We start from the raw sequence: 25747 nt of genomic DNA, 5'->3' as shown, positions 1-25747 counted from the left end.
CTCTATTGGAGGGCTTGACATTGAACTATAGAACAAAGGAGAAATACTTCCCAATGCCAGGCAAAGAAACGAGGGTTGATGCTCTCTGGTCACCACTTGAGGCAGTTGCTAGGAACTAACTAGCCATGTGATCCAGGTATAAATATGAATGCTTTTAAACTTAACAGCAAATGAAAATTGTGGCGAGAGGAAACATCTCTTTTTTTTTAGTTCCTTCAGTTTCTGAAACAATAGTAGAAAAATCTGATCCCAGAAAAGGGCCACTTTAACTGAGAAAAGTAAAATTTGGCCAGGGCAAAGCAATTGTGCCTACAGCGCACCACCAGTAGGTGTCCAAGCTACAGGAACACACCGGCCTCACCTAAGGCACCATTGCTTTCTGAGTGTTTCTGAAGATCTGTAGGGCAGTGGTGGCACATGTCTTTAATCCCAGCACATTGGAGGAAAGAGGCCCGCGGATCTGTGTTCGAGACCAGCCTGATCTACAGAAGAGTTCCAAGAAACACAATATTGGTGCCGGGGATTTACGATTCTGAAGAACAAATATACAGAAAGTCTATTTCGGCTCTTTCCAAGGGGGGAGTCGTTCAAATAATGTGTTAAGTGCGAAGCGAGAGAAAACCATACAAGCTCAGGCAAGCTCTGCTTCCGTTTCCAGTAAAACTGTTTTCAGCACAGAATTGTTCAGGTTCGATGTACTCGGGACCACCGGGAAGCCCTTGCTGGTGTGTTCTGTACCTTTAGGTAAAGCCACGAAGTGACAGCACCCTGGGCCTTCTGTGTAGTTTTCCGAAAGAGTGCAATCCTCTGAAAATACTACAAATCCCATCGTGCCACTTCAGCGGGGGTGAGCGGGCCCTTGGCGCACGTGGGCGGATCTGACCAATAACGACCGTCGTTACAAGCCAACAGTTCGGACGTGTTTGTAAAAGTCCGTTTGTAAAAGAAGAGACGCGGCGAGGGTCGTCACCAACGAGAGATTCCTAGAGTTGCGAGGCAGGTAAGGGGGCAAAGTGGGAGAGGCCAAGCACCGGCGGAGCACGGCTTAGGGTGGGAACAGAGGCGGAAAACGTGTTCGGGGAACTGCGTGTCGGACTGCTGACATTTTTGCTGGGCCCTCACTTTGACGCCGCCGGAAGTGAGCGTTTTGCGCAGGATGCCGGGAAGCGGGTCGCACGGGAAGTGCGTTTTCCAGCCGGCCGTTCCCGGAAGCTGAGCTTAGGCGCGCTCCCCTAAACAACACCGAGGGATTGTGGCCCGGACTCTGTTATTTGACAGTGACCGGGCTGATTCTACAATCAGTAAAGGTCTGCGAGCTGTGACGTCTCGAACCAACCAGTTTCATTCCTAAAATGGGTAAATAGCGCCTCCACAGGATCCCTTGAGTGAATGCATGCACTCGAATAGTTCTTACTTGGCGGTGTTCACGTGCCCAAAACAGCGTCCCCACACCGACCAGCTCAGCGGCCGCATGGGACAGGGGGCAGCCTACCGCTCCTCGGGTTCCCTCAGCCAGCGCCAGGCGCTGCTCACCCTCTTGCTGAGAAGAGACAATCATCGGGAGACCCTTCAGGTTTCCAGCGGAGCTCCTTCACAAGTCGCGTTCCTTGTGTATCCTTTTTAAAGACTGAGTCTGCAAGCCGGGCGTGGTGGCGCAGCCTGTCATCCCAGCACTCGGGAGGCGAAGGCAAGAAGATCTCAAATTCCAGGACAGCTAGGCTACATAACAGACCTTGTCTCAAAAAGAAAAGAACAAACTGGGTATGGTGACGAGCTCCTTTAATACCAGAACTCTGGAGGCAGAGACTGGCGAGTCTCTGAGTTCGAGGCTCCCCTGGTCCATCCCAGGACAGCCAGAGCGATACAAAGAAATCCTGCCCCCTACCTCCCGCCCCACCACACCCCCAAAAAAGGAAAATAAGAAGAAAACTCTGTAATAATTCGTAGTAATACATGTTTTCAAATTCGAATAGTAAAAAAAATGAGATTAAACCTCCATTTCTCGGGTCTCAAATTACTGCTGAGGAAATAGACAACTATGCTGTGTCCTTAAAGTCTTTTTAAAAAAAGATTTCTGTGTATGCGTGTGTGTATATCCAGCGTGTCAAAGGAGTTGGACTTCCCAGAATTAAGAGTTTTAGGCAGATGAGCCCTGATGTTACAGCTTGGAACCAAACTTGGGCCCTCTAAAAGAGCAATACACACTTTTAACCACTGACCGTCTCTGCAGCCCCATTTCCCCGTTACTTTCCTTTCAAAACCAAGCATAGCATACACAAAGCACTAAGCTTTGTTACTGGTATACAGATCTCAACTGTTTTTAATGGCTTACAGTCGCATCTTACTCAGCACACTGTACTTAGTTCTTTAATGGAAGTCCTTTTCCTATTCTGCAGTTACAAAATCTCATAGAGGGATATCTGTGATTTGGATGCCAGCCTGGTCCACATATTGAGTACAGCCAGGTGTACATAGTAAGTCCCTCTTTTCAAAAAAAGAGGTGGGAGCTGGAAAGATGACCCAGTAGTTAAGAATAATACTGCCCTTGCAGAGGATCTGAGTTGAGTCCCCAGCACCCATGTCTAGTAGCTCGCAAGCACCTGTAACTACAGTTACAGACAGATGCAGTGCAGTGTGTACCTGCCTCAGGTACATAATAAGTTTCAGGTCACAGAGTAAAACCTTATCTTAAGAATAAATAAAAGAAATAGTAGCTGGGCGTGGTGGCGCACGCCTTTGCTCCCAGCACTCAGGAGGCAGAGGCAGGTGGATTTCTGAGACCAGCCTGATCTACAAAGTGAGTTCCAGGACAGCCAGGACTATACAGAGAAACCCTGTCTCAAAAAACCAAAAAAAAAAAAAAAAAAAAAAAAGAGAGAGAGTATATGGGTCTCAGTATATACATGGGTGGTCTTACTGGGGATCAAGTCAAGGGTTTTCTCCAGACTGAGCCAGTGTTAGAACTTGGCTGTACTGCCTTCAACCCTGTGGAAGTTTATAGGAAGACATTTGTCTATACAAATACTTGTCCCAGTGATCTGAGCGCTGTGTATTGTAGCCAGAAACTTGGGACTAAACTAATATTCTGTGGCTGATAAGTGGACAAACAAGACATGGCTCACCTACACCTTGAAATACTGAATTAAAAAAAAAAAAAAAAAAAAGACTTTACAGGGATTAGAGAAGTGGCCCAACAGTTAAAAGTGCTTGCTTCTCTTCAGAGTTCCATTGCCAGCACTCTGGGATGTCATTATCAGGCAGCTTCTCAACTGCCTGTGACTCCAGCTTCGGAGGGTCTTATACCCTCTCTGGCCTCCACAGGCGTTTGCATTCACGTGTGCACATACAGGCAGATACACAACTAAAAATAAATCTTTGAAAGCATTTTAAGGAACTGGGTGTAGAAGCTTTTATCTTTAATAATTAAGCTAATCCCAGCACTCAGGAGGCATCTCTTTAGATGCCAGTCTAATCTACATAGGCCAGTCTGGTCTACATAGTGAATTTCAGGCCAGTCAGGATTCCTTGGTGAGACCTTGTTCCAGAAACAAAACCAAAATACTATGTGTTTTATTTATAAGCTAATACAAATATTCATGTATATGTGTATTTGGAAATTTGTTTCTCCGCTGTACATAATTGGCAGTGTGTTATACATTCTAATTTACATCTAAATATTTTTTTCAAGAATTAAGAGGCAGAGAAGATGGTTCTTAAGTAAAGTTCTGGCCTTACGAGCACGAGGACCTAAGTTCTGATCCTCAGAAGCCATATACACAGCCAGGCACAGAGATGAACCCTGTAATCCAAGTGCTTAAGGAGCCCTCGGCTTTGCTTTCCAACCACTCTAGACAAATCAGTGAAAGACCCTGTCTCAAAAACGGAGGTGAAAAGCAAGAAAGATGGCTCAGTGTCAAGAGCATTTTGTTCTCGAGGAGGACCAAGATACATTTCCCAGGACCCACACAGTGTGACTCACAACCATCTGGAACTTCACAGACACTACACATACGTATAGTGCACACACACACCACCCCCCACACACACATGCAAGCAAAGCATTCATATACATAAACCTTAAAAAAAAAAGTGAAGCAGTTGTGGTGGCACAGGCCTTTAATCCCAGCACTCAGGAAACAAAGACAGACAAATCTGGGAGCTGCTCCAGGACAGCCAGACAGCCAGGGCTACAGATAAAGACCCTGTTTCCAGAAAAAGAAAACATATGAACAGTGAGGACACCCCCTGTCAGCTTCTGGACTCCTTACTTGGGACTGCACACACACATTTACAATAACACAGAAGTATTGAGTCAAGTGTAGGGGTGGAAAGAGGGCTCAGCAGTTAAGAACACTGACTCCTCTTCCAGAGGTCCTGAGTTCAATTCTCAGCGACCACATGGTGGCTCACAACCATCTAAAATGGGATCTGATGCCTTTTTGTGGTGTGTCTGAAGAGACCTACAGTGTTCTCATAAAAATAAAAATTAAATATTTTTAAAAAATCAAGTGTAGAAGTACATGCCTGAACCCAGGCCAGCCAGGGCTGCATAGCAAGATTCTGTCTCAAAAAATAAAAAAAGGCCAGGCAGTAGAGGCACATGCCTTTAATCCCAGCACTTGGGAGGCAGAGGCAGGCAGACTTCTGAGGCCAGCCTGGTCTACAGAGTGAGTTCCAGGACTACACAGAGAAACCCTGTCTCAAAAAATAATAATAATAAAAATATAAAAAAGTGTTAAAAACATTGAACTTAAGAGACTGAGGAAGTAATGAGAGCAGTACTTGCTGAGCACTCTCAGGGCTCTGGATTTGCTACCTCAGTACTGTATAAACTGAGTGTGATGCTGCATACCTGTGATCCCAGTAGTTGGAAGTGAACGCTAGAGGATCAGAAGTGCAGAGTCATCATAGGCTGTACAGGGAGATTGAGACCAGCCTGAGGTTATGGTAGCATATGCCTTATAATCCTGCCACTCAAGCATTGGAGGCAGAAAGATGAGGCGTTCAGGTCATCCTAGGCTACATCGATGTCAAGGTGGAGTGGTTAAGAGTCAGAGGACCTAGGTTTGGTTCCCAGCACTTCCATGGTGGCTCACCACCACAGACATCCATAACGCCAGTTCTAGGGAATCTGGTGCTGTCTTCTGACTTCCATGGGCACCAGGGGTGCAATTGGTGCATAGCTATACATGAAAGCCAAATAAACACTCATATACATAAAAATGAAAGCTGGGAGGTAGTGGCTCATACCTGTAATCCCAGCGCTTGAGAGACAGAGGCAGGAGGATCAAGGGAAGCCTGGTCCACAGAGTGAGTTCCAGGACAGCCAGGGCTACACAGAGAAACACTGACTCAAAAAATAAGTTTTTCAATGAAAAAAATAATAAAATATAAGGCACTAAAAACATTATGTTTTACCATTAGGGAAGGTGAATGGGACCAGTTCTATACTGTGGCTTCTGTTCTGTCAACCTTGTGCAGTGACATTACTGTTATTTTATTACTTTCTTGTTGAAAGTATAAATGTTAAATTTCCACAGCAATATCTGACAGATATTTCTCAAATGTCAGAATTTCAAACATAGACCCCATGGGACCTTCGAGTGCATTGATGTTCTGGCACTGTAGACTGGCCCCGGGGACTTCCCATGGACTAAGCAGTCATCAGCTAATGAGCTAGCCCAGCTCCTACTCTGCCTATTTCTAAGTAGAAAGATTCATCTTTGTCCGATGACAACTGTCCTCTTGTTTTGCTATAGGCTGCCAAGAGTTCTACCTAGAAGAGTTGGAATCTGACTGGAATCCTGAGCAAGAGCTTTGCCAGAAGGGATGGAATGTCTGCAATGTTACATCAGAGCTCAGCCTTCAGAGGACTTAGGCCAAGTGGCACACCTCACTGCAAATGAGCATGCCTGGGTTTGTGCTGTCTGATCATCACAAGCTAATGAAACACATGTTAGGTCTTACGGACACAGGTTCCACTGTTCTCTGGGTGCCTTGGCAGCTGGTACAGGTAGGACGGGGAAGGACTGGGCTGTGCTTCAAGGAACCAGTGGAAGTGAAGGAACCCATCTTTCCTATGCTCCGGTCCTTTCTGAGACAGGTTCTCATGTAGCCCAGGTTGGCCTTTGATTGCCTTCGTAGCTGGGACTGACACTGAATTCATGATCCTCTTGCCCTGCCTCCTGAGTGCTGGGATTACAGGCATGTGCCACCATCTCCAGTTTATGTGCTGCTGAGGCATCATTCTAGTGCCAACAATTAGGAGCCTAAGGCAGGAGGCTCTGTGAGAGTTGAAGGCTAGCCTGGGCTACTCTCTTAATTAGGGTTACTGTTGCTATGACAAAATACAGGACCACAAAGCAAGTTGGGGAGAAAACAGTTTGCTTGACTTACACTTCCAGATCACTGTTCATTTTTGGAGGAAGTCAGGACAGAAACTCAAACAGGGCAGGAACCTGGAGCCAGGAGCTGATACAGAGGTCATAGAGGGACGCTGCTTACCAGCCTGTTCAGCCTGCTCTCTCATAAAACCCTGGACTGCCATCCCAGGGATGGCATCACCTGGAATGGTCTGGGCCCTCCCCCACCAATCACTAATTAAGAAAATGCGTTATAGCCATACCTTAGGGTTGTATTGCTGTGAAGAGGCACCATGACCATGGTGAGTCTTATAAAGGACAACATTTAATTGGGGCTGGCTTACAGTTTCAGAGGTTTAGTCCATTATCACCATGGTGGGAAGCATGGCAGCAAACAGGCAGGCGTGGTGCTGGAGGAGCTGAGAGTTCTGCATCTTGATCTGCAGGCAGCCAGAAAAAGACCTACTCAACACTAGGTGTAGCTTCAGCATATATACTGACATAAAACTGGCCAGGGCAGCTACACAGCTCGCTCTCTCTCTCTCTCTCTCTCTCTCTCTCTCTCTCTCTCTCTCTCTCTCTCTTTCTCTATGCTAACTCTGTGTAAATGTGTTCTCCTGCTGATGGTCTTGTCTTTCTTAGGGGCTGTGAACAATGGAACCAAATTCTCAGAGGACTAAAGTCCCAGCTTTCTTATCTGACTTGGGGAAGGCCACACTGAGGGGAATCAGGAAGTGTCCCCGATGTGGTACCTTCAATGGAACCCGTGGGTTGAGCTGTAAGAACAAGACATGTGGAACCATATTTCGCTATGGTGCCCGAAAGCAGCCTAGCGTTGAAGCTGTCAAAATCATCACCGGCTCTGATCTACAGGTCTACTCTGTGCGACAGAGAGACCGAGGCCCTGATTACCGATGCTTCGTGGAGCTAGGTGTTTCGGAGACTGCAATCCAGACCGTGGATGGTACAATTATCACTCAGCTGAGCTCTGGCCGATGTTATGTCCCCTCGTGTTTGAAAGCTGCCACTCAAGGCATTGTGGAAAATCAGTGTCAACACATCAAGCTAGCAGTGAACTGCCAGGCGGAGGCCACCCCTCTGACCCTGAAGAGCTCAGTCCTGAATGCTATGCAGGCTGCCCCAGAAACCAAACAGACCATCTGGCAGTTGGCCACAGAACCTACAGGTCCCCTGGTACAAAGAGTCACTAAAAACATTATGGTAGTGAAATGCAAAGCCAGCCAAAAGCACAACTTGGGCTATTTACACACGTCCTTCATGCAGAAAATCAGCTCCAGAAGCTTGCCAGAGCGCCGCTTCTTCTGCTCCTGCCAGACTCTGAAGTCACACAAGTCCAACGTCCCCAAGGCTGAGGCAGCCCCAAAGTGCATCCATTTCTTTGCTTGTCTCTGTGCCTTTGCCAGCGACGAGACATTGGCTCAGGAATTCTCGGACTTTCTGAATTTCGATGCCAGTGGTATGTGGAGATTGACAGTTACTTGGTTGTTCTAAAATGGCAGTGATGGTGTTCCATCAACGCCTTTGGGATGTTCTAGTAGCCCGTAGATTCAGGTGCTAGATAGCACAGATGGAAAGGACTGCCTTCTTTTTAACTGTATGTGTGATGTGTGTAGGTGTGTGTGTACTGTGGCATACATATACATACCTCAGACAACTGTGATGTCACTTCTTGTACATTTACAAGGACTTCAGGGTTTGAACTCAGGTCCATAGCAAGTGCTTTTACCTGCTGAGCCATCTCACTAGTGCACCTTTAAAAAAAAAAATCATAGTGTTAGATAGGCAGCAGTGGTACAAGCCTTTAATCCCAGCATTTAGGAGGCAGAGACAGGCAGATCTCTAAGTTCGGGGCCATCCTGGTCTGCAGGGTGAGCTCCAGGACAGCCAGAGCTACACAGAAATTCTGTCTCCTCAAAAAATCCCCCTCAATAAAAAAATGAACAAAAGAAAAAACATAATATTTTGGTATCATAACCAGCTGTCCTCAAAATCAGTCCTTTGCCTCTTCTCCATGCTGAAGTTGCAGGCCAGAGCCACCTGCATTTCTTCTTTAAATTCAGCACATGTTGGGGTGGGTAAAAAAAAAAAAAAAAAAAATTCACATGTACTGTAAAAGTTTGGTTAGATGGATGAGACTAATAATTAAGACAACTGAAGATATATAATTTATTTATTTTTTGGTTTTTCAAGACAGGGTTTCTCTGTGTAGCCCTGGATGTCCTGGAACTCATTCTGTAGACTAGGCTGGCCTCGAACTCAGAAATCCACCTGCCTCTGCCTCCCGAGTGCTGGGATTAAAGGTGTGCGCCACCACCGCCCGGCAGATATATTTTTTTTAAGATTTATTTCTTTATTATATATAAATACACTGTAGCTGTCTTCAGACACACCAGAAGAGGGCATCAGATCTCATTACAGATGGTTATAAGCCACCATGTGGTTGCTGGGAATTGAACTCAGGACCTCTGGAAGAGCCGTCAGTGCTGTTAACCTCTGAGCCATCTCTCCATCTCTGAACATATTTTTTGAGACATTGGATTTAGCAAATGGGTGTGTGTGCCTGTGTGTGTATGTGTATGTGTATGTGTGTCTATGTCTGTGTGTGTGTGTATACTGGAGATGGAACCCAGAACCTTATGCATTCTAGGCAGGTCTTCTGCTCTCCAACCACTTCCTCATTCCTAACTAGATCAAAATGTTTGGGGGAGTTTTCCAAGCAATTGGTCTATCCTTTTTTCTGGAGTCAGACTTTTATAGATTACTTTTTCTTTATTTAGGGGTCCATACTTCCTCTTGTATAGTAGCAGTAATTCAGAAACCTTACTTTTTTTAAGGTCTTAAGGAGATAATTGTGCCCCATTTAGGCTGCCGTGCAGAGTCATCTGTCTCAGCTTGTGAGTCTGCTGCCTCTAAGCCCCGGAAGAGGAAGAAGGATGAAATGTCTGGTGAGAATTTTACTCATTTCTTTAGTGTGTAGAGATTGTCTTGTTTTTCACTGAGTCTGAGGAATCATGGGAAAAGACTCTTGTTCCTGAGTTTTTAATAACATTGTTTTTTAAAGTAAAAGCCAGGCCAGGTGGTGTACACCAGAAACAGAGGCAGGTTTGAGGCCAGCTAATCTACCTAAAGAGTTCTAAGCCATCGAGAACAACATAATGAAACCCTGTATCAAAGAAAGAGGGGGAGAGACAGAGGGAAGGAAGGAGGAAGGGAAAGGGGGGAAGGAAGAGATGAGAAGAGAAGGACAGGATGAAAGAAAAGCAAGCTGGGCAGTGGTGGCACAGGCCTTTAATCCCAGCACTCTGGAGGCAGAGGCAGACAGATCTCTGTGAGTTCAAGGCCAACCTGGTGCACAAAGTAAGTTCCAGGACAGCTAGGGCTATACAGAGAAACCCTGTTGCAAAAACAAAACAAAAAACCAAAAACCCATCATGTGTTGGGGACATGGTTCATTGGTAAAGTAGGTGCTTAGCATGTACAAAATCTCCAAAACACCACACAGATCATTATGGCTAGTGGAGAACTTCAGGTCATGGGAGCAAGGTAGAGTGCAATAAAAAAAGATATCCAACATCCTGTTCTGGCTGCCACAGTCTCAAGGTGTGTTCACCCCACCACCACCTCACACGTACAGACATCCAAGCAAAGAGGAAATGAGCTAGCTGGAGTGTTGTTTGCAAGTACACTGGATACTTGGCCGCAGAGGCTGGAGGGTCAGCATCCAAAATCATCCTTAGCTACATCCAAGGTTGAGGCTATCTTGGGCTGCCCTGTGTGAAAAACAAAAACAAAAAAATCAAACAAATAAATATCATAAAATTACTCACAGAGAAGAAACTGGAAAAGAGCTCACCAGAAGCATGTTGGTTATCAGACAGGTAAAAACTGCCAGTGGATTCCTTTCTTCTACTTCTGTTTTCTGTCCCAATCTCTTATAAACAGTAGAAAAAGTTAAAATTTTGTGTTTAATGGTTGATACTGGTTCATTCTAGAAACTGTAAAGCCATCCTGGATGTTACCAAAAGACTGTTTATGTTTTAGGTACGCTAGAAATTTCTATCAACTCTTATCACTTTACGGAATTAAAAATTATTATTTTATGCTTGTCTTGCCTATGTATGCACATGCATGTATGTATGTTCATGTATGTTTATGCACCATGTGTGTTTCTAGGGAATATGAATCCCCCAGAACTGGAGTGGCAGGAGGTGTGAGCTATTGTGTGGGTGCTGGGAAACTGAGCCCAGCTCCTCTGCAGAGGAGCCAGTGTTCCTAACTGGTGAGCCATTGCTCTAGCCCCAGTTTTGCAGACTCCTTTTAAGACTTTTTGTCTGGGCTGGAGAGATAACTCAGTGGGTAAAGATTCTTGCTATCAAGTTTGAAGATCTGAGTAATTGGGGACTTTTATCCCTGGGACCCCCATGGTAGAAAGAAAGAACTAACTCCCAGAGATTGTCTTCTGACCTCTGTGTGTGCCCTGTGGCACACCCACGTGCACAGAATGTAAAAATGTCAGGAGACATGCAACTGGATGCCCTCCCAAAAGTCACTGTTGAGTTCAATTCCCAGCACCCACATGGCAGCTCACAACTGTCTGTAATGCCAGTTCCAGGGGTCTGGCACCCTCACAGACATACACGAAGACAAAACCAGTAAGGAGCATAGTATAAAAACAAATAAATCATCAAAAATAAATTAAAATGTAACAACAAAGTTATTTTGTCTTGTATGTAGGTAAGTTTACCTTTAACTCCTGATCCTGTCTCTACCTCCCATCTGCTAGATCACATGCCTGGCTGTAGACATGGCGTCCTGTTGTTCGTTGTTTTGTCTCTGAGACAGGATCTCACCCTAGGCCTGAAGCTCGATTTGCAGTGGAAGATGACCTTGAATGTATTCCACCTCCACTGCCTGCTGGCACTACAGGCTTTTGCCATTGCTCTCAGTTTATGGGGCACAGAGCTCAGTCCAGGGCTCAGTGCATGTTAGGCCGACTTCCACATCATTCCCAAGGCATGTCTTAACTATTGGAACCTATTTGTCATCTAGGTGCACAGGTGAACAGCTCACTGATGCCGCAAGATGCAGTAAACAGCAATCTAAGGAAGAGTGGCCTGAAAAGGCCTGTGGTTACGTCATCATTGAAAAGGCAGGGTAAGTTTCCCTTCCTAGAAGGGGCTTCAGGGGTGGAAACCACCCAGGGTAGTCAGAAGGAGTATCCAGAAGAAATGTTGTATATTGTCTCCTATGATGTGGTGCTAACATAAACAAAAGCATCGAATGGAGTCCCCGCAACTAAGGTCTCTCCTGTTCCCCTAGGTTCAAATCCTGCTCAGAATTATGCTAGGAGAGACAGGTGGTCCAGCAGCTTAGAAGAGTATTTGCTGCTCTGTTGTGAGTTCGGATCTCAGCTCTCTCTTGGACAGGTTACAAACACCTGTAACTCCAGCTCCAAGGGATTTTATATGTTGTCTGACCTTGGAAAAACACATACATACAAAAGAAAAACAAATCTAAGACTAAATTGATGGCTCAGTGGTTTAGAGCACTTTCTGTTCTTTCAGAGGACCCGGGTTCAATTCCTAGCACCTACACCACGCAGCTCACAACTGTAACTCAGTATGGAGACCTGGCTATTTGGAAATTTTGGTTCAGCTCTGCAAATAACTCCATCTCTAGGCAATACAGTACCTCTCTGGCCTCCAAGAGCCCTGAGAAGACACATGGTACATATACATGCTGGCAAAACACCCATACATATAAAATAAATGAACCTCTAAATTATTGTTTTGTTTGTCTTTGTCTAAATACACCTGTTGTTTTGCCTGCATGTATGTCTGTGCACCACTTATATTCAGTGCCCTCAAAGTCCAAAAGAGGTTGTTGGATCTCCTGAGACTGGAGTTATGGACAGCTGTGGGCTGCTGTGTGGGTCCTGGGAACTAAACCCAGCTCCTTTTGAAGAACAGCTAGTGCTTCTAACTTCTGAGCTATCACTCCAGCTTCTAAAATAGAATCAAAAAATCATAAATTATGCTGCCTATCTGGTGGTGTGTTCCTGCAATCCCAGTACTCAGAAAGCAGAAGCAGAAGTATAACCCCAGCGGAAAGCCAGCTGGTCTGCATCCTGAGCTTCAGGCCAGGGAGAGCTACATGCAAGACCTTATCTCAAAAGAACCAAGACAAGGGGCTGGAGAGATGGCTCATCGGTTAAGAACACTGACTGCTCTTCCAGAGGTCCTGAGTTCAAATCCCAGCAGCCACATGGTGGCTCACAACCACCTGTAATGGGTGTTCAATGCAGTCTTCTGCTGTGTCTGAAGACAGTGACAGTTTACCCACATATATGAAATAAACACGGCTGGAACGAGCGAGTGGGGCTGGAGTGATCGGAGCGACAGAGAGGGTCAGCACTTACCAGGAGTTAGCAGAATGTCTTGCCTGTGGCTGCACATATGATTAAATGCAGAGCTGTGTGTATGACATGTGAGTTTGTGCAAAGCCAGTGACAGCAAATGAGGCCATTAGGTTGTGTCCGTTTCATTTTCCCAGGTGAGTATCTATTCTGGACATCTTAAAACTTTCTTCTGGGAAGTCTTGGCAAAAGGTATACAATCTCCTATTTTATTTTCTGAGATTGGCTCTCACTATGTACGCCAACATGGCTTCAAACTGCAGCTCTGACCACCTTAGCCTCCTGAGTGAACATTCAGGCTATAGGCGTGCGCTATCACACCCAGGGAAACTGTATTTCGTACAACTGTATAAGAATATACACTTATTGGTGCACACCTTTCATCCCAGCACTCGGGAGGCAGAGGCAGGCAGATTTCTGAGTTCAAGGCCATCCTGGTCTACAAAGTGAGTTCCAGGACAGCCAGAGCTATACAGAGAAACCCTGTCTCTAAAAAAACAAAACAAAACAAAACAAAAAAGAATATACACTTAATATCAAAGAGTTGACTATACTTTTAAAGAAAAAAAAACTTTAAAATTACTGAAAACAAAATTTTAAAGTCCTAAATTACACTTTTATTTGTTTTTGTGATACAAAAAGTTGAACCAGGACCTCCAGATGGCAGGCATGCGCACTACACTGAGTCCCGTGGGCGCCGCTCTTCATTCTGGTCTCATTAACCTCTATCCCTTGTTACTTATCTCTTAGTAGTTTATTCCAGGGCTTTTAGATTTTTGCCATTTCCCTTTTGTTTGATGATAAGTATTCATTCCTTTTGCATTTCTGAATATAAACATTTACTGTTAAGTGTGAAGAGACTATAGCAGCTCATAATGAATTACCTCCCTTTTTTATTTTTTAATATTTTTGTTTTATCAAGACAGGGTTTCTCTGTGTAGTCTTGGCTGTCCTGGAACTCCCTCTGTAGACCAGGCTGGCCTTGAGCTCATAGAGATCTGCCTGCCGTAGCCTCTTGAGCAGTGGGATTAAAGGCATGTGCCACCGCTACCTGGTCAGTACCTCCCTGATTTTAATTACTTTTTGTACTTAATGTGAACAGGAGTTTTGTTTGTGTGTGTGTCTGTGTACTGTATGCATGCCTTATGCCTGCAGAGGCCAGTGGAGCATCTGATCTCCTTGGAACTAGAGTTGTAAGCTGGACAATTGTAAGCTGCCATGGTTCTGAATAGCAAACCCAGTTCTTCAGGAGCAGCCACTGGATTAACCTCTGAGCCATCTCTCTAGACCCTGGTCTGCTTTGCCTTGGTTCGTGTTGCCCTTGTAAATCAGGATGGCCTTGAACTCACAGCAGTCTACTTGCTTCTGCCTCCTGACCACTAGAATTAAAGGCGTGCACCACCACACCTGGCTATTCAACTTATTTTTCTCAAAACTCCCTGAGTAGCCACAGCATCTGATGGCCCTGGACTCCTGCTGCCCCTGCCTCTGTTTCCTAAATGCTGACATGGGTATATATCATCATTCCTGTGTCACAGCCACTTTTATTACAAGGATGTACTGTTAACACGCAGTATACATGGACCTTTTTTGTTTTTTTAAGTTCTATGAAGCTGGAGAGATGGCTCAGCGGGTAAGAGCTCTTGGTACTCTGGCAAAGGACCCAAGTTCAGTTCCAGAATTCACACTGGGTGGCTTACGAGCATCTGTAGCTCCAGCTTCAGGAGATCCAGTGGCCTTGCTGGCCTCAGAGGCCACTGCATGTACATGATATATATGTATATAGAGAGATATGTAGTTAGGGGTGTGTGTGTGTGTGTGTGTGTGTGTGTGTAAAATGAATATTAAAATATATCTGTTATTACACTGGGTATCATAAAATATATAGTTGTTGAATGTCAATTAAAAAGAAAAGGCCCTTAAACCTATTTCACGGTGCTGGAGAGATGGCTCAATGGTTAAGCGCACTGACTGCTCTTCTGAAGGTCCTGAGCTCAAACCCCAGCAACCACATGGTGGTTCACAACCATCCGTAATGAAATCTTACTCCCTCTTCTGGAGAGTCTGAAGACAGCTACAGTGTACTTACATATAATAAATAAATAAATCTTTTAAAAAAAAAAAACTATTTCACGTAATTTCTCTGTATTTAATCTTTGTGGGTTTTTTTTTTTTTCTGTATAAACTACTTGACTATTTCAAGCTTCAGTTAATTGTTTATTTTGAGCCACCTGTGGTTGCTGGGAATTGAACTCAGGACCTCTGGAAGAACAGTCAGTGTTCTCAACCTCTGAGGCATCTCTTCAGCCCGTTTATTTTGAAAGAAAAGTAAAATTAATGAAAAATTTTGTTTTGTTTCCTTTTTCTAGTCTGTGGTCAGCTGTTAGATGAGGCACAAGTGACCCTGTCCTTCCAAGACTGGCTGGCCAGTGTCACAGAGCGCATCCATCAAACCATGCACTATCAGTTTGATGGTAAGTATGCCTGAAGTGGGAGATACCACAGTGGTATGTGGCAGTTCTTCTCTGATTTGTAGGAAAGCTAAGTGAGCGTGGGTCCCCGAGCACTGAGCCACAGGAAAGACTGGTGTGGCCATCCTGGAGCTGGAGGGTCGCCCTGAGGCTGAGCACAGCCTGAGTTACAGACCGAGACCTTGCTCTTTTGTTTTAAAGAAGAGTGAAGGAGTGATGTAGCTTTATGTTAAAGCACGTGCCCTGCATACACAAGTCTCTGGGTTCTTTCCCCAATACTAAGGAACGAAACAAGCTAAGCAGATGGCTTAGTGGTAAAGGCATGCGCTGTCAAGCCTGGCAACCTGAGTTTGATCCCCAGGACTCGTGAGGTTAAAGGAGAAACCAATTCCCACAAGTTGTCCTTTGACCTATACATGTACACTGCGACCCACGCCTTTTCCTCCCCCATAAATAAATAAATGTAATACAAAAACAGCAAACAAGCAAACGAAGAAGACATCAAAGTTGAAAGAAACAAAGAATCATTATCAAATGATTAATTTAATCATAATTGGACTACAGGACCAACAAAGTGGAGGTAGAGATAGAAGAAAAAAAGAGCAGCAGATTAAACCTGTAAGTCTGCCTGGGTCTTGTCTTTGTGTTTGTGTCTGGTGTGCCAAAGCTTTAGATTGTAAATGAATACTTCTCAAGTGTCCTGGAACCCCCACGAAGTCAGAGCAGAGGTGGGCGAGACTTAGTGCTCATTCCTCGAGCACATTGTAGGGGGATGGAGTGGCAATTTATCTGCATTGTCAACTTGACTAGATTTGGGTTCACTCAGAAACACAGCACTGAGTGTTTCTGAGGATGATGACAGAGGGGTGTTTTTGGGTTTTTTGTTTTTTGTTTTTTTGGATTTTTTTTTTTTTGGTTTTTTGAGACAGGGTTTCTCTGTATAGCCCTGGCTGTCCTGGAACTCACTTTGTAGACCAGGCTGTCCTCGAACTCAGAAATCCACCTGCCTCTGCCTCCCAAGTACTGGGATTAAAGGCATGCGCCACCACTCCCAACCTGATGACAGAGATTTAACTGAGGTGACAACATCCCATGGGCACTGTACCAGCATTCACCTCTCTGCTTCCTGACACTGGTCGTGATGGGACCAGCCACCTCACACTCCTGCTGTCCAGTGCTCGAACCTCTCTGGCTGTCATGCTCCTGTGATCCTATACCCTTAAACTGTGAGCCACACAGGCCCTTTTTTTCTTAAACTACTTTCATTCGTATTTGTCCAGCAGAATTCCTAGTACAGGTTTCCTGATTTGTCAGGAGATGAAAAGCTCCATGCTTTTTTGAGGCATCTTTATTATATGACCACTAGAACCCACCTAAAAAAGGTTCCCTCTGGGTTTGAGAAGGATGAACTTGTAATCTCAATGCTAAAAGGGTGGCCACCTGCTCTAGTCTAATTGGCAAGCTTCAAGTTTTGATGAGAAAACTTGTCTCAAAAATCCAGTTGTGGGTGGGCAGTGAGATGGTTCAACAAGGAAAAACACCTTCCCAACAAACCTGATGGTCTGAGTTTAATCCCTGGAGCTCATGGTAGACAGACAAAACTGGCTTCTGCAGGTTATCCTCTGACACCGCACTCTCCCCCCAACACATGTGCCATAGGCTGCATGTGTGCACATGCAAACACACACACTCTCTTTCTCTAAATTAAAACATATCAGGACTGGAGTGATAGCTTAGCAGTTAAGAGCATTTATTGCTCTTTCAGCGGACCTGAGTTCCATTCCCAGCATCCACATGGTGGCTCCATCTCCCCAGTTCCAGGGGATCTAACACCGTCTTCTGACTTCTTCATGTACATACTTATTATACATACCAACATGCAGGCATAATACTCATATACATATAACAAAATTTAATAAAATGTTTTAATAAGCAAAAGGCCACACAGACAACAAAGACGAAACACAGTCCTGAGAAAACTTGTCAGTTCACCTCTGGCCTCCACACTGCTTTCAAATACATGTATGTGTTCCTGCACACATAAGCCCACAACACATCTGTACACGCTAAATACTGAGGTTTAGCATTGACATTCTACAGTCAAATAAAAGTAGGCAGAGCCAGCCGGGTGTGATGATCTGCAGCTAGAATCTGACAGGAGAACCCATTCAAAGTCTTACTCATGGGTGGTGGTGCACATCTCTAATCCTAGCACTGGAAAACAGAGGCAGCTGGATCTCTGTGAGGTCCAGGACAGCCAGGGATACACAGAGAAACCCTGTCTCAAAAAACATAAAAGCAAAAATTAGTAACACTTGGGAAACAGGTAGTTTGACTTCTATGCTTTCCAGGTTGAGGAAAGCCACTTATAGTGACTCTGTCTCAAAAACAAAACAAAACAAAAATATCGGAAAAAAAAAGTTTCAAATATAAGTCTTTTCTAATCTAATTCTATTATAATTGTTTTGTCTTTTTTTTTTTTTTTTTTTACTTGTTTGGAGTTCCTGTCTTTTGTTTTGTTCTGTTTTCTTTACATGTATGTTTATGACTCTGTGTGTGTGTGTGTGTGTGTGTGTGTGTGTGTGTGCTCACGCACATGTGTATGCACCATATTAGTGCAGTAGATAACAGAAACTGAAAGACTGTCAGGCTTCCCAGATCTGGAGTTCCAGGTGGCCATGAGCCATCTGTCATGGATGCTTAATGCCAGCTCAGGTTCTCTGGAAGAGCAGCAAGGGTTGAGCTATTTCTCCAGCCCTCTTCTTTACTTTTTTGTTTTTTGTTTTTGAAAGCTATATAGCCAGAGTGATCACAAACTCAGAACCCTGCCTCCGCCTCTAAAAATGCTGGCTTTATAGTGTCCCACCTTGCCTAACAACTCATTCTATATATATTATTTAACAATTTAGAAAAAAATAGATTTATTTTATTTGAATGGGTATTTTGCCTGCAGGCATGTATACATACCACATGCATCCCTGGTATCTACAAAGGTCAGAAGAGGTAGTCAGACCTCATAAAACTAGAGTTATGGATGGTTGTGAGCCATCATGCGGGTACTAGGGACCAAACCTGGGTCCTCTGCAAGAGCAACAAGTGTTCTAAACTATGAACTAAATTTCTTTTCAAGTTAACCAGTGGTCTTTCTCTCAGAGCCAGGCATGCTGACGCACCTGTAGTTCTAGCACTCGTGGGACAGAGGAAGGAGGAGCCCTAAGGGTTGAGGTCAGTCTGGTCTCTGTAGCGAGTCAAATCCAAACCCTGCCTGTGCTACAGAATAAGACTATGTCTAAGCAACGTCCAAAGCTCTGTGCTTCTCCGTGGAGCTCTAGATGGTTTTTTTTGTTTTGTTTTGTTTTTTTCGAGACAGGGTTTCTCTGATAGCCCTGGCTGTCCTGGAACTCACTTTGTAGACCAGGCTGGCCTCGAACTCAGAAATCCACCTGCCTCTACCTCCCGAGTGCTTGGATTAAAGGTGTGCGCCACCATGCCCGGCACTCTAGATGTTTATAATGTCTAAATGTCTGCTGGAATTAAGAGAAGCTCCGAGCTCAGCTGCCTCCCTGAAAATCTGTTGACTTTTTCTTTATCCAAATTACTTTTATTTTTGTGTGCCCTGGAGTCATGGTTAGACTGATGCTGACTGGACCTGCAGCAACCTAACCCTGTAATCTTAGCACTCATGTCCTGGCCATGCAGGGGAGAGCAGCTTCCTGCTTTGCTTAGACTGAATACAGCCAGCAAGTGCGCGGGCATAGAGGCCAGGAGACAGTCAAGTGGAGGAGGCAACCAGAGGCTCTTTAGCTCTTCTGACATGTTCTCATTTCATATGACCTTCAAGGGGAGAAGTCTGCTCTGGTGGTGGCTGCACAGCTGGGGCTCTGAAAAGTCATCCTGGGTGGAGGACAGGAGTGTTACACGCTAGGGATGAAGGGCAGGCTGATAGAGCCCTTGGCCTGCGAGGGCCCATCAGTCTTTTTACCTTTGAATAAAAAAACATCAAGGGAGGGGTGGTGGTGGTATTACATCTTATTTGGTTGGGAGAGGAGACATGTATGCCATGGCCAGTGTGTGGCAGTCAGAAGACAACTTGCAGGGATTGGTTCTCCCTGTTCACCATGTGGGTTCCAGTCAGGTGATCAAGCTGTGCAACAGCTGTCCTTACACACTGATGTCTCCCCAACCTGCCCACACCAGATACTTAGGATCACAGCCCCATCCACTCCTTTCCTTTCTCCTGTCCTTGTACATCAAGAAAACAACCAAGTTTATTAAATGACATTCTTCTCTTTTCTGCAGGCAAACCAGAGCCCCTGGTGTTCCACATTCCTCAGTCCTTTTTTGATGCCTTGCAACAGAGAATATCCATAGGAAGTGCAAAGAAGCGGCTCCCCAACTCCACTACAGGTGTGGGGTCTCCCCGGGGAAGAGTGGTAGTAACTGTGACCGGAGAACTCTGAGAAATCTCTGTGGAACTCTCAGGGTTAGCATGTCTGGGCAAGTTAATGGGGACATGAAACGTTTGGCTATTAGCTCTTAGAACAGTGAGTATCCCTCCAAAGACAGATACTTCTCCCAGTTAGAGTAAATACCAGGAGATGTCGACCTGGGAAATGATGAGCAAGGACTGGTTGATACTTCTCAGTGTGGTACAGTTTCCTCAAAAACATCTGAAGCCCCAGCAGCCAAAACCTAAGGAGGTATCCATAGATATGGCATCCTTCAGTATGCAGATGGAACTGGGACCCCACTCTCTCGGCAGAGCCCTAACTGATGGGCAAGACATGATTGTTCACTAGCATCTTCCAGGGCCTTTCCAGAGGGGAGCTTTTCAGAAACTTTGGTCTAGACAAAACATTTCCAGTAGTACATTAAGACTATAATTCCAGCTGGGCAGTGGTAGTGCATGCCGGTAGTTCCAGCACTTGGGAGGCAGAGACAGGTGAATCTCTGTGAGTTAGAAGCTAGCCTGGTCTGTAGAGTGAATTTTAGGACAGTCAGGGCTACACAGAGAAACCCTGTCTCAAAAAATAAAAACAACAACAATAAAATATAGTTCCAACCTGGCATGATAGTACCTTTCATCACAGCAGACAGGAGGCAGAAGCAGTTGGATCTTTTAGTTGGAGACCAGCCTGGTGTACAGAGCAAGTTCCAAGACCACCAGGCTACACAAAAGAAACTCTGTCTCAAAAGGAAAAGTAAATAAATTAAAAAGATACACACAATATATATTCCTTAGCAAATACTATTAGAAAGAGCCTCCACCTGTAAGATTGAAACAAAATATCCTCAGAAAGTTCACAGGGGGGCTGGAGAAATGGCTAGGAGGTTAAGAGCACTGACTGCTCTTCCAGAAGTCCTGAGTTCAAATCCCAGCAACCATCTGTAATGCCATCCAATTTCCTCTTGTGGTGTGTCTGAAGCCAGCGACAGTGTATTCATATAAATAAAATAAAATAATTCTTTAAAAAAAAAAAAAAAGGTTGGGCGTGGTGGTGCATGCCTTTAATCCCAGCACTTGGGAGGCAGAGGCAGGCGGATTTCTGAGTTGGAGGTCAGCCTGGTCTACAAAGTGAGTTCCAGGACAGTCAGGGCTATACAGGCTAAAACCCTGTCTCAAAAAAACAAAAAAAAAAAAAAACAAACAAACAAAAAAGAAAGCTCATGTAGGAAAACAACAGCTAAAAACATTATTAATTCTTTCTTCTGGTTACTATGACAGAATACCCCAAAATGCAGCTTAGGAGAGAAAGGCTTGTTTTATGTCACTGTGGTGAGGAGTTTGTGGCAGTAGTAGGTGACTGGTCACATGGCGTCCACAGGAAGCAGGGAGAAATGAGTGTAGGTGCACAGCTCACAGTCTCCTTTTTGTTTTGCTTAAGACTCTAACCATAACATGGTACAACCCATATTCAGATGTGGTCTTCCTAACTGGTTAATCTATAAATTCCCTGAAAAACATATGCAGAGACTTGTTTCCATGGTGATTGTAAATCTCATCAAGTTGACAGTGTTATCAGTCACAGGACACCCATTGGTAACTTGACACCAGTGCACATCACTATAAACCTTGACATTCATCTCTAGTTCCCAAAGGTACATGGCCATCTCATTATACAAAATGCTTTTGGGTCAACGTCATAAATTCCCATAGGCTCTTGACAGTCCCAGTGGGTCTCATCTAAGACTCAAGTCAGTCTTAACTGTGGACACCTATAAAATGAGAACCTACACTGAGTATGCGATTGCATAGAATAAACAGCCCTATTCTAAGGTATGTTGCTTTCTAGTGGCTCTAACCAAACCTAACAGTTACAGCTGCTCTCAGCCCTGCCTTGTCTCTAACTTTCAACTTGCTGGTGCATTTGTTACTTGAAAAACTGTACACTTTGATATCATCTCTGCTCCTTTTCTGTTCTTTCTCGCCCAGGAACCTGAGTAAGCCCTGAGCCATAGCCATTGTGTACAGTCTGAATGCCATCTGTCTTAAGATGAACATCATGCTGTCCATTCCTTAACAATCCACCTTCACCCAGGCTCTTGTGACACAGCCAAAAAAAGCCAGATTCTTTGCTTGAACATAACATGAGTATCTACTGGCCTGGTTCCTGAGAGTCCTCATTCCCCTCTGAAGGCACGTGAGCCAGGCCTCTCTTGGCACTTCAGTCTCCCAAGTCCCCATCAGAGTGCCTATTGGGTGGGCTCTGTTGTCCCAATGCAGAGTGCCGTAGGCCACAGAGCCAAGCTCTTCCACATTCTTCCCACAAACCAGTTCCAAAGGCCCAATAACCAAATCATCACGATTATCAGAGCAACAGCCTCACTTAATAATTCTGTGTTAGTTACTTGTCACTGTGATGAAACCCTGAGAGGAAGTACCTTGTGGAAGGAAGCCTTTGTTCTGGCTCACTGTTTGGATACAGTCCATGTGGTAGAGAAGGTGTGACACCAGGAAGGTGAGGCGGCCATCGCACTATCTACAGCTAGCAAGCACAGAGAGATGAATCCTGGAACTTAGCTTGCATTCTCTTTATTCAGTGTGGGACCATGGCCTGTGGAGCGATGCCCACCTCAGCATAATCTAGAAACTGTCTCCTACACCTGCCTAGAGGTTTGTGTTGTGTCGTTGATTCTAAGTCCAAACAAGTTGATCATCAAGATTAACGATTATGCCAGGCATGATAGCAAATATGTTTAATCAAAGCACTCAGGAGGCAGTGGCAGGTAGAGCTCTGGGAGTTTGTGGCCAGCCTGATCTAAAGAGTGAGCTCCAGCTCAGTCACGGATACACAGGGAACCCCCCTCGAAAAAGACACCAGCAAACATGAAGATTAACCACAATTTTTGAAAAAGGGAGACTTTTTTAAAAAAGATTTATTTTTATGTATGTGAGTACACTGTAGCTACCTTCACATATACCAGAAGAGGGCATCAGATCCCATTACAGATGGTCGTGAGCCACTATGTGGTTGCTGGGAATTGAACTCAGGATCTCTGAAAGAGCAGTCAGTGCTCTTAACCTCTGAGCCATCTCTCCAGTTCCAAGATTTTATTTTTAGAGTAACTTTTTAGAAATAAAGATGGGGGGAGAGAGAACCATCAGGTGGTCAACAACCAAAAGTAATTACAACTAGAAAGGAACGGTGTGTCCTTAGTAAGTTGTTCCGTGATTTAACAGTGACTCTGTGAGGCTCAAGTCTAGATTTGAGTAATGCAAGCTATGAATGCACATTGCTTTGAGACCCGAAGACCTTCATTGTTCATAGCTTATCTGTGTAATTTTAAAGAACTCTGATTTGACCCATTAGATCTCATGTTGTAAGAGGTTTTTAGAATGGAATTCTGTGCACATAACTCTACCACACATAGGAACAGTAGCTCACGGGCCTGGGTTTATTTGAAAAGAAGCCAGAACAACAAACTATGTAAACAAGTTTCTGCGGTCTAAAAAGGGGGGAAGCCTCAGCCTTCTGCGTTGGAGATTCATTTCCTCTGCTCAGCCAGTGCCTTCCAGACTTGCAGAAGGTCGGGGTCCAAGGAGAATGACTGCACTGCAGTGAACTGCCTGCACACTGGGAGGACACTACCTCAGTACTCACATCTGTCCCTCCCTTCTCACTGCAGCTTTTGTTCGGAAAGATGCCTTGCCACTGGGAACCTTTTCCAAATACACCTGGCATATCACCAATATTCTGCAAGTCAAACAAATCTTAGACACCCCAGAGGTAAGAGTGTATTCCTCAGGAGCTGTGTGTGTGTGTGTGTGTGTGTGTGTGTGTAGGAACATATGCCCACTTGTACATCTGGATACGGAGGCTAGAGGTTCACATTAGATATCTTTTTCAATCACACTCGACCTTATTTTTTGAGACATGATCTTTTGTCATTGTTTTTTTGTTTTGTTTGAGATGGAGTTTCTGTGTGTAGTTCCGGCTGTCCTGGAACTTGCTTTGTAGACCAGGCTATCCTCAAACTCAAAGAGATCACTTGCTCTGCCTCCTAAGTACTGGGATTAAATGCACATGTCACCACCACCTGGCAAGAGACATGGTCTTTCATTGGCCTGAAGCTCAAACAATGTAGTCAGACTAGCTGGCCAGCAAGCCCAAGCACCCAGCTCAGCTGTCTCTCCTGCCCGACATTGTTTTTGAGTCAGCATCTTTCTTTGGCCTGGAGCTCACCAAGTAGGTTAGCTGGGTGGCCTGTGAGCCTCAGGGTTCCACATGTCTTTGTGTTTCCAGCACTGAAATTACAAGCAAGTCCCAGCACACCTGAGTTTCTGGGGACAGAAGTGAAATTATTCAGGTCCTTCTGCTTGCATGCTGAATGTGTTCCTCACCAAGCCAGCTCTTGAAGCTCCTGTCTCATGTTAAAGGATTATTTAGTTCTAGTCTGTGTAGATCTGTGTAGATCACCAAGCCAGCTCTTGAAGCTCCTGTCTCATGTTAAAGGATTATTTAGTTCTAGTCTGTGTAGATCTGTGTAGATCACCAAGCCAGCTCTTGAAGCTCCTGTCTCATGTTAAAGGATTATTTAGTTCTAGTCTGTGTAGATCTGTGTAGATCACCAAGCCAGCTCTTGAAGCTCCTGTCTCATGTTAAAGGATTATTTAGTTCTAGTCTGTGTAGATCTGTGTAGATCACCAAGCCAGCTCTTGAAGCTCCTGTCTCATGTTAAAGGATTATTTAGTTCTAGTCTGTGTAGATCTGGGTCGGATTTTGGTAACTCTTAATACCTTAAAGGGGGAGGGGGTGTTTTTGTTTGTTTGGTTGGTTGGTTTTTTGTTTTTTTTGTTTTTTGTTTTGGTTTTGTTTTTTTGGTTTATCAAGACAGGGTTTCTCTGTGTAGCCCTGGCTGTCCTGGAACTCACTTTGTAAACCAGGCTGGCTTCGAACTCAGAAATCTGCCTGCTTCTAGAAAGTGGTTTTTAAAGGGCCAGTGAGATCACTCAGCTGGTAAAAGCTTGATGGCCTTGAATACGACCCCAGCCCATGTAACCTGGAGTTGAGGGGGACACACCTTCAAGCCCAGGTCTAAGATAGAGGCAGAAGAATCAAATTTCAAACTTACCTTCAGCTGCATATCAAGTCAGAAGCCAGCCTCGGCTGTATGAGATCCTGCATGAAAAAGCAAAGCAGCCACAGCAAAGCATCTCAGTTGAAGATACTGGGTTTTGCCTTTGGGGTCAGAAAGCAGGATTTGGGGCCATGCATAGTTGGTGTAGTGCTTTAATCCCAGCCCTCAGAAGTCAGAGGCCAGCCTGTCTACATGGCAAGATCCAGATTAGCCAGAGATACCTCGTGAGACCCTGTCCTCCCTATCCCTGCCTCCCCTAAAAACAAAGCAGTATTCTCCTCGTGAATTCATGATACTCTGGTGTCTATGAAGATCCTAGACTCCACTGGTTGTTGCAAGAATGGGTATTCATAATAGTAGATGACCTTCTATCTATGAAGTCACTAGGTCTTGTTTAAGCAGGCGCTCCTCCTCAAACTGTAACTTGATAACCTGGGCTTATTCTCTTTCGCCAGGACACACTGAATATTTTACTACATCTACTTGCTTGCTTATTTATTTATTTATTCATTTAGTGTGTGTGTGTGTGTGTGTGTGTGTGTGTGTGTGTGTGTGTATACACGACTTGGCTCCCTCCTCCTATTGTCAATTCTAGGGTTGACCTCAAGTGGTCACCCTCACCCCAGGCCTCATTACCCACTCAGCTGTCTCACAGACCCAACACTGCATTTTAAAATAGTCTGTTGAAGTAGATCGGAAGTTTTGACAGATCACTCCCTTCCTACAGAAGTAGAATATTTCAGAAAATTCACCACAGTGTGACTGATACATGAAGGTTTATTTAGCTAGGCTTACTAGCTCATCTAGTACTTGGTAGGCAAAGGCAGAAATCTGGAATTTCAGGGGTATACAGTGAAATTGTCTCAAAAACAAACACAAAAAGATTAGCAGCAAAGCAT

General features: G+C 44.7%; 1 protein-coding gene across 8 annotated transcripts in view; it reads left to right on the top strand.

Moving 5' to 3' along the window:
• Positions 1-339: 339 nt before the first annotated feature.
• Positions 340-25747, top strand: part of CUNH2orf42 (chromosome unknown C2orf42 homolog) — a 31383-nt gene continuing 5975 nt past the window's right edge. Inside the window, exons 1-8 of one of the 8 annotated variants that reach the window (XM_085840406.1) lie at positions 340-2474; positions 5760-5992; positions 7005-7839; positions 9218-9328; positions 11433-11537; positions 15168-15272; positions 19569-19676; positions 23397-23497. In XM_085840406.1, coding sequence (XP_085696532.1) covers positions 7017-7839; positions 9218-9328; positions 11433-11537; positions 15168-15272; positions 19569-19676; positions 23397-23497 — 1353 coding nt within the window. In that variant the 5' untranslated portion in view covers positions 340-2474; positions 5760-5992; positions 7005-7016. Of the gene's footprint in view, positions 2475-5759; positions 6014-7004; positions 7840-9217; positions 9329-11432; positions 11538-15167; positions 15273-19568; positions 19677-23396; positions 23498-25747 lie in introns of all 8 variants that reach the window. The other 7 variants (XM_085840411.1, XM_085840408.1, XM_085840405.1 and 4 more) reach the window with 7 other exon arrangements.

The sequence above is a fragment of the Mus caroli genome, unplaced genomic scaffold (assembly GCF_978045245.1).
Source record: "Mus caroli unplaced genomic scaffold, Mus_caroli_1 scaffold_7, whole genome shotgun sequence".
NCBI lineage: Eukaryota > Metazoa > Chordata > Mammalia > Rodentia > Muridae > Mus > Mus caroli.
This window is presented reverse-complemented; position numbering and strand designations above follow the sequence as displayed.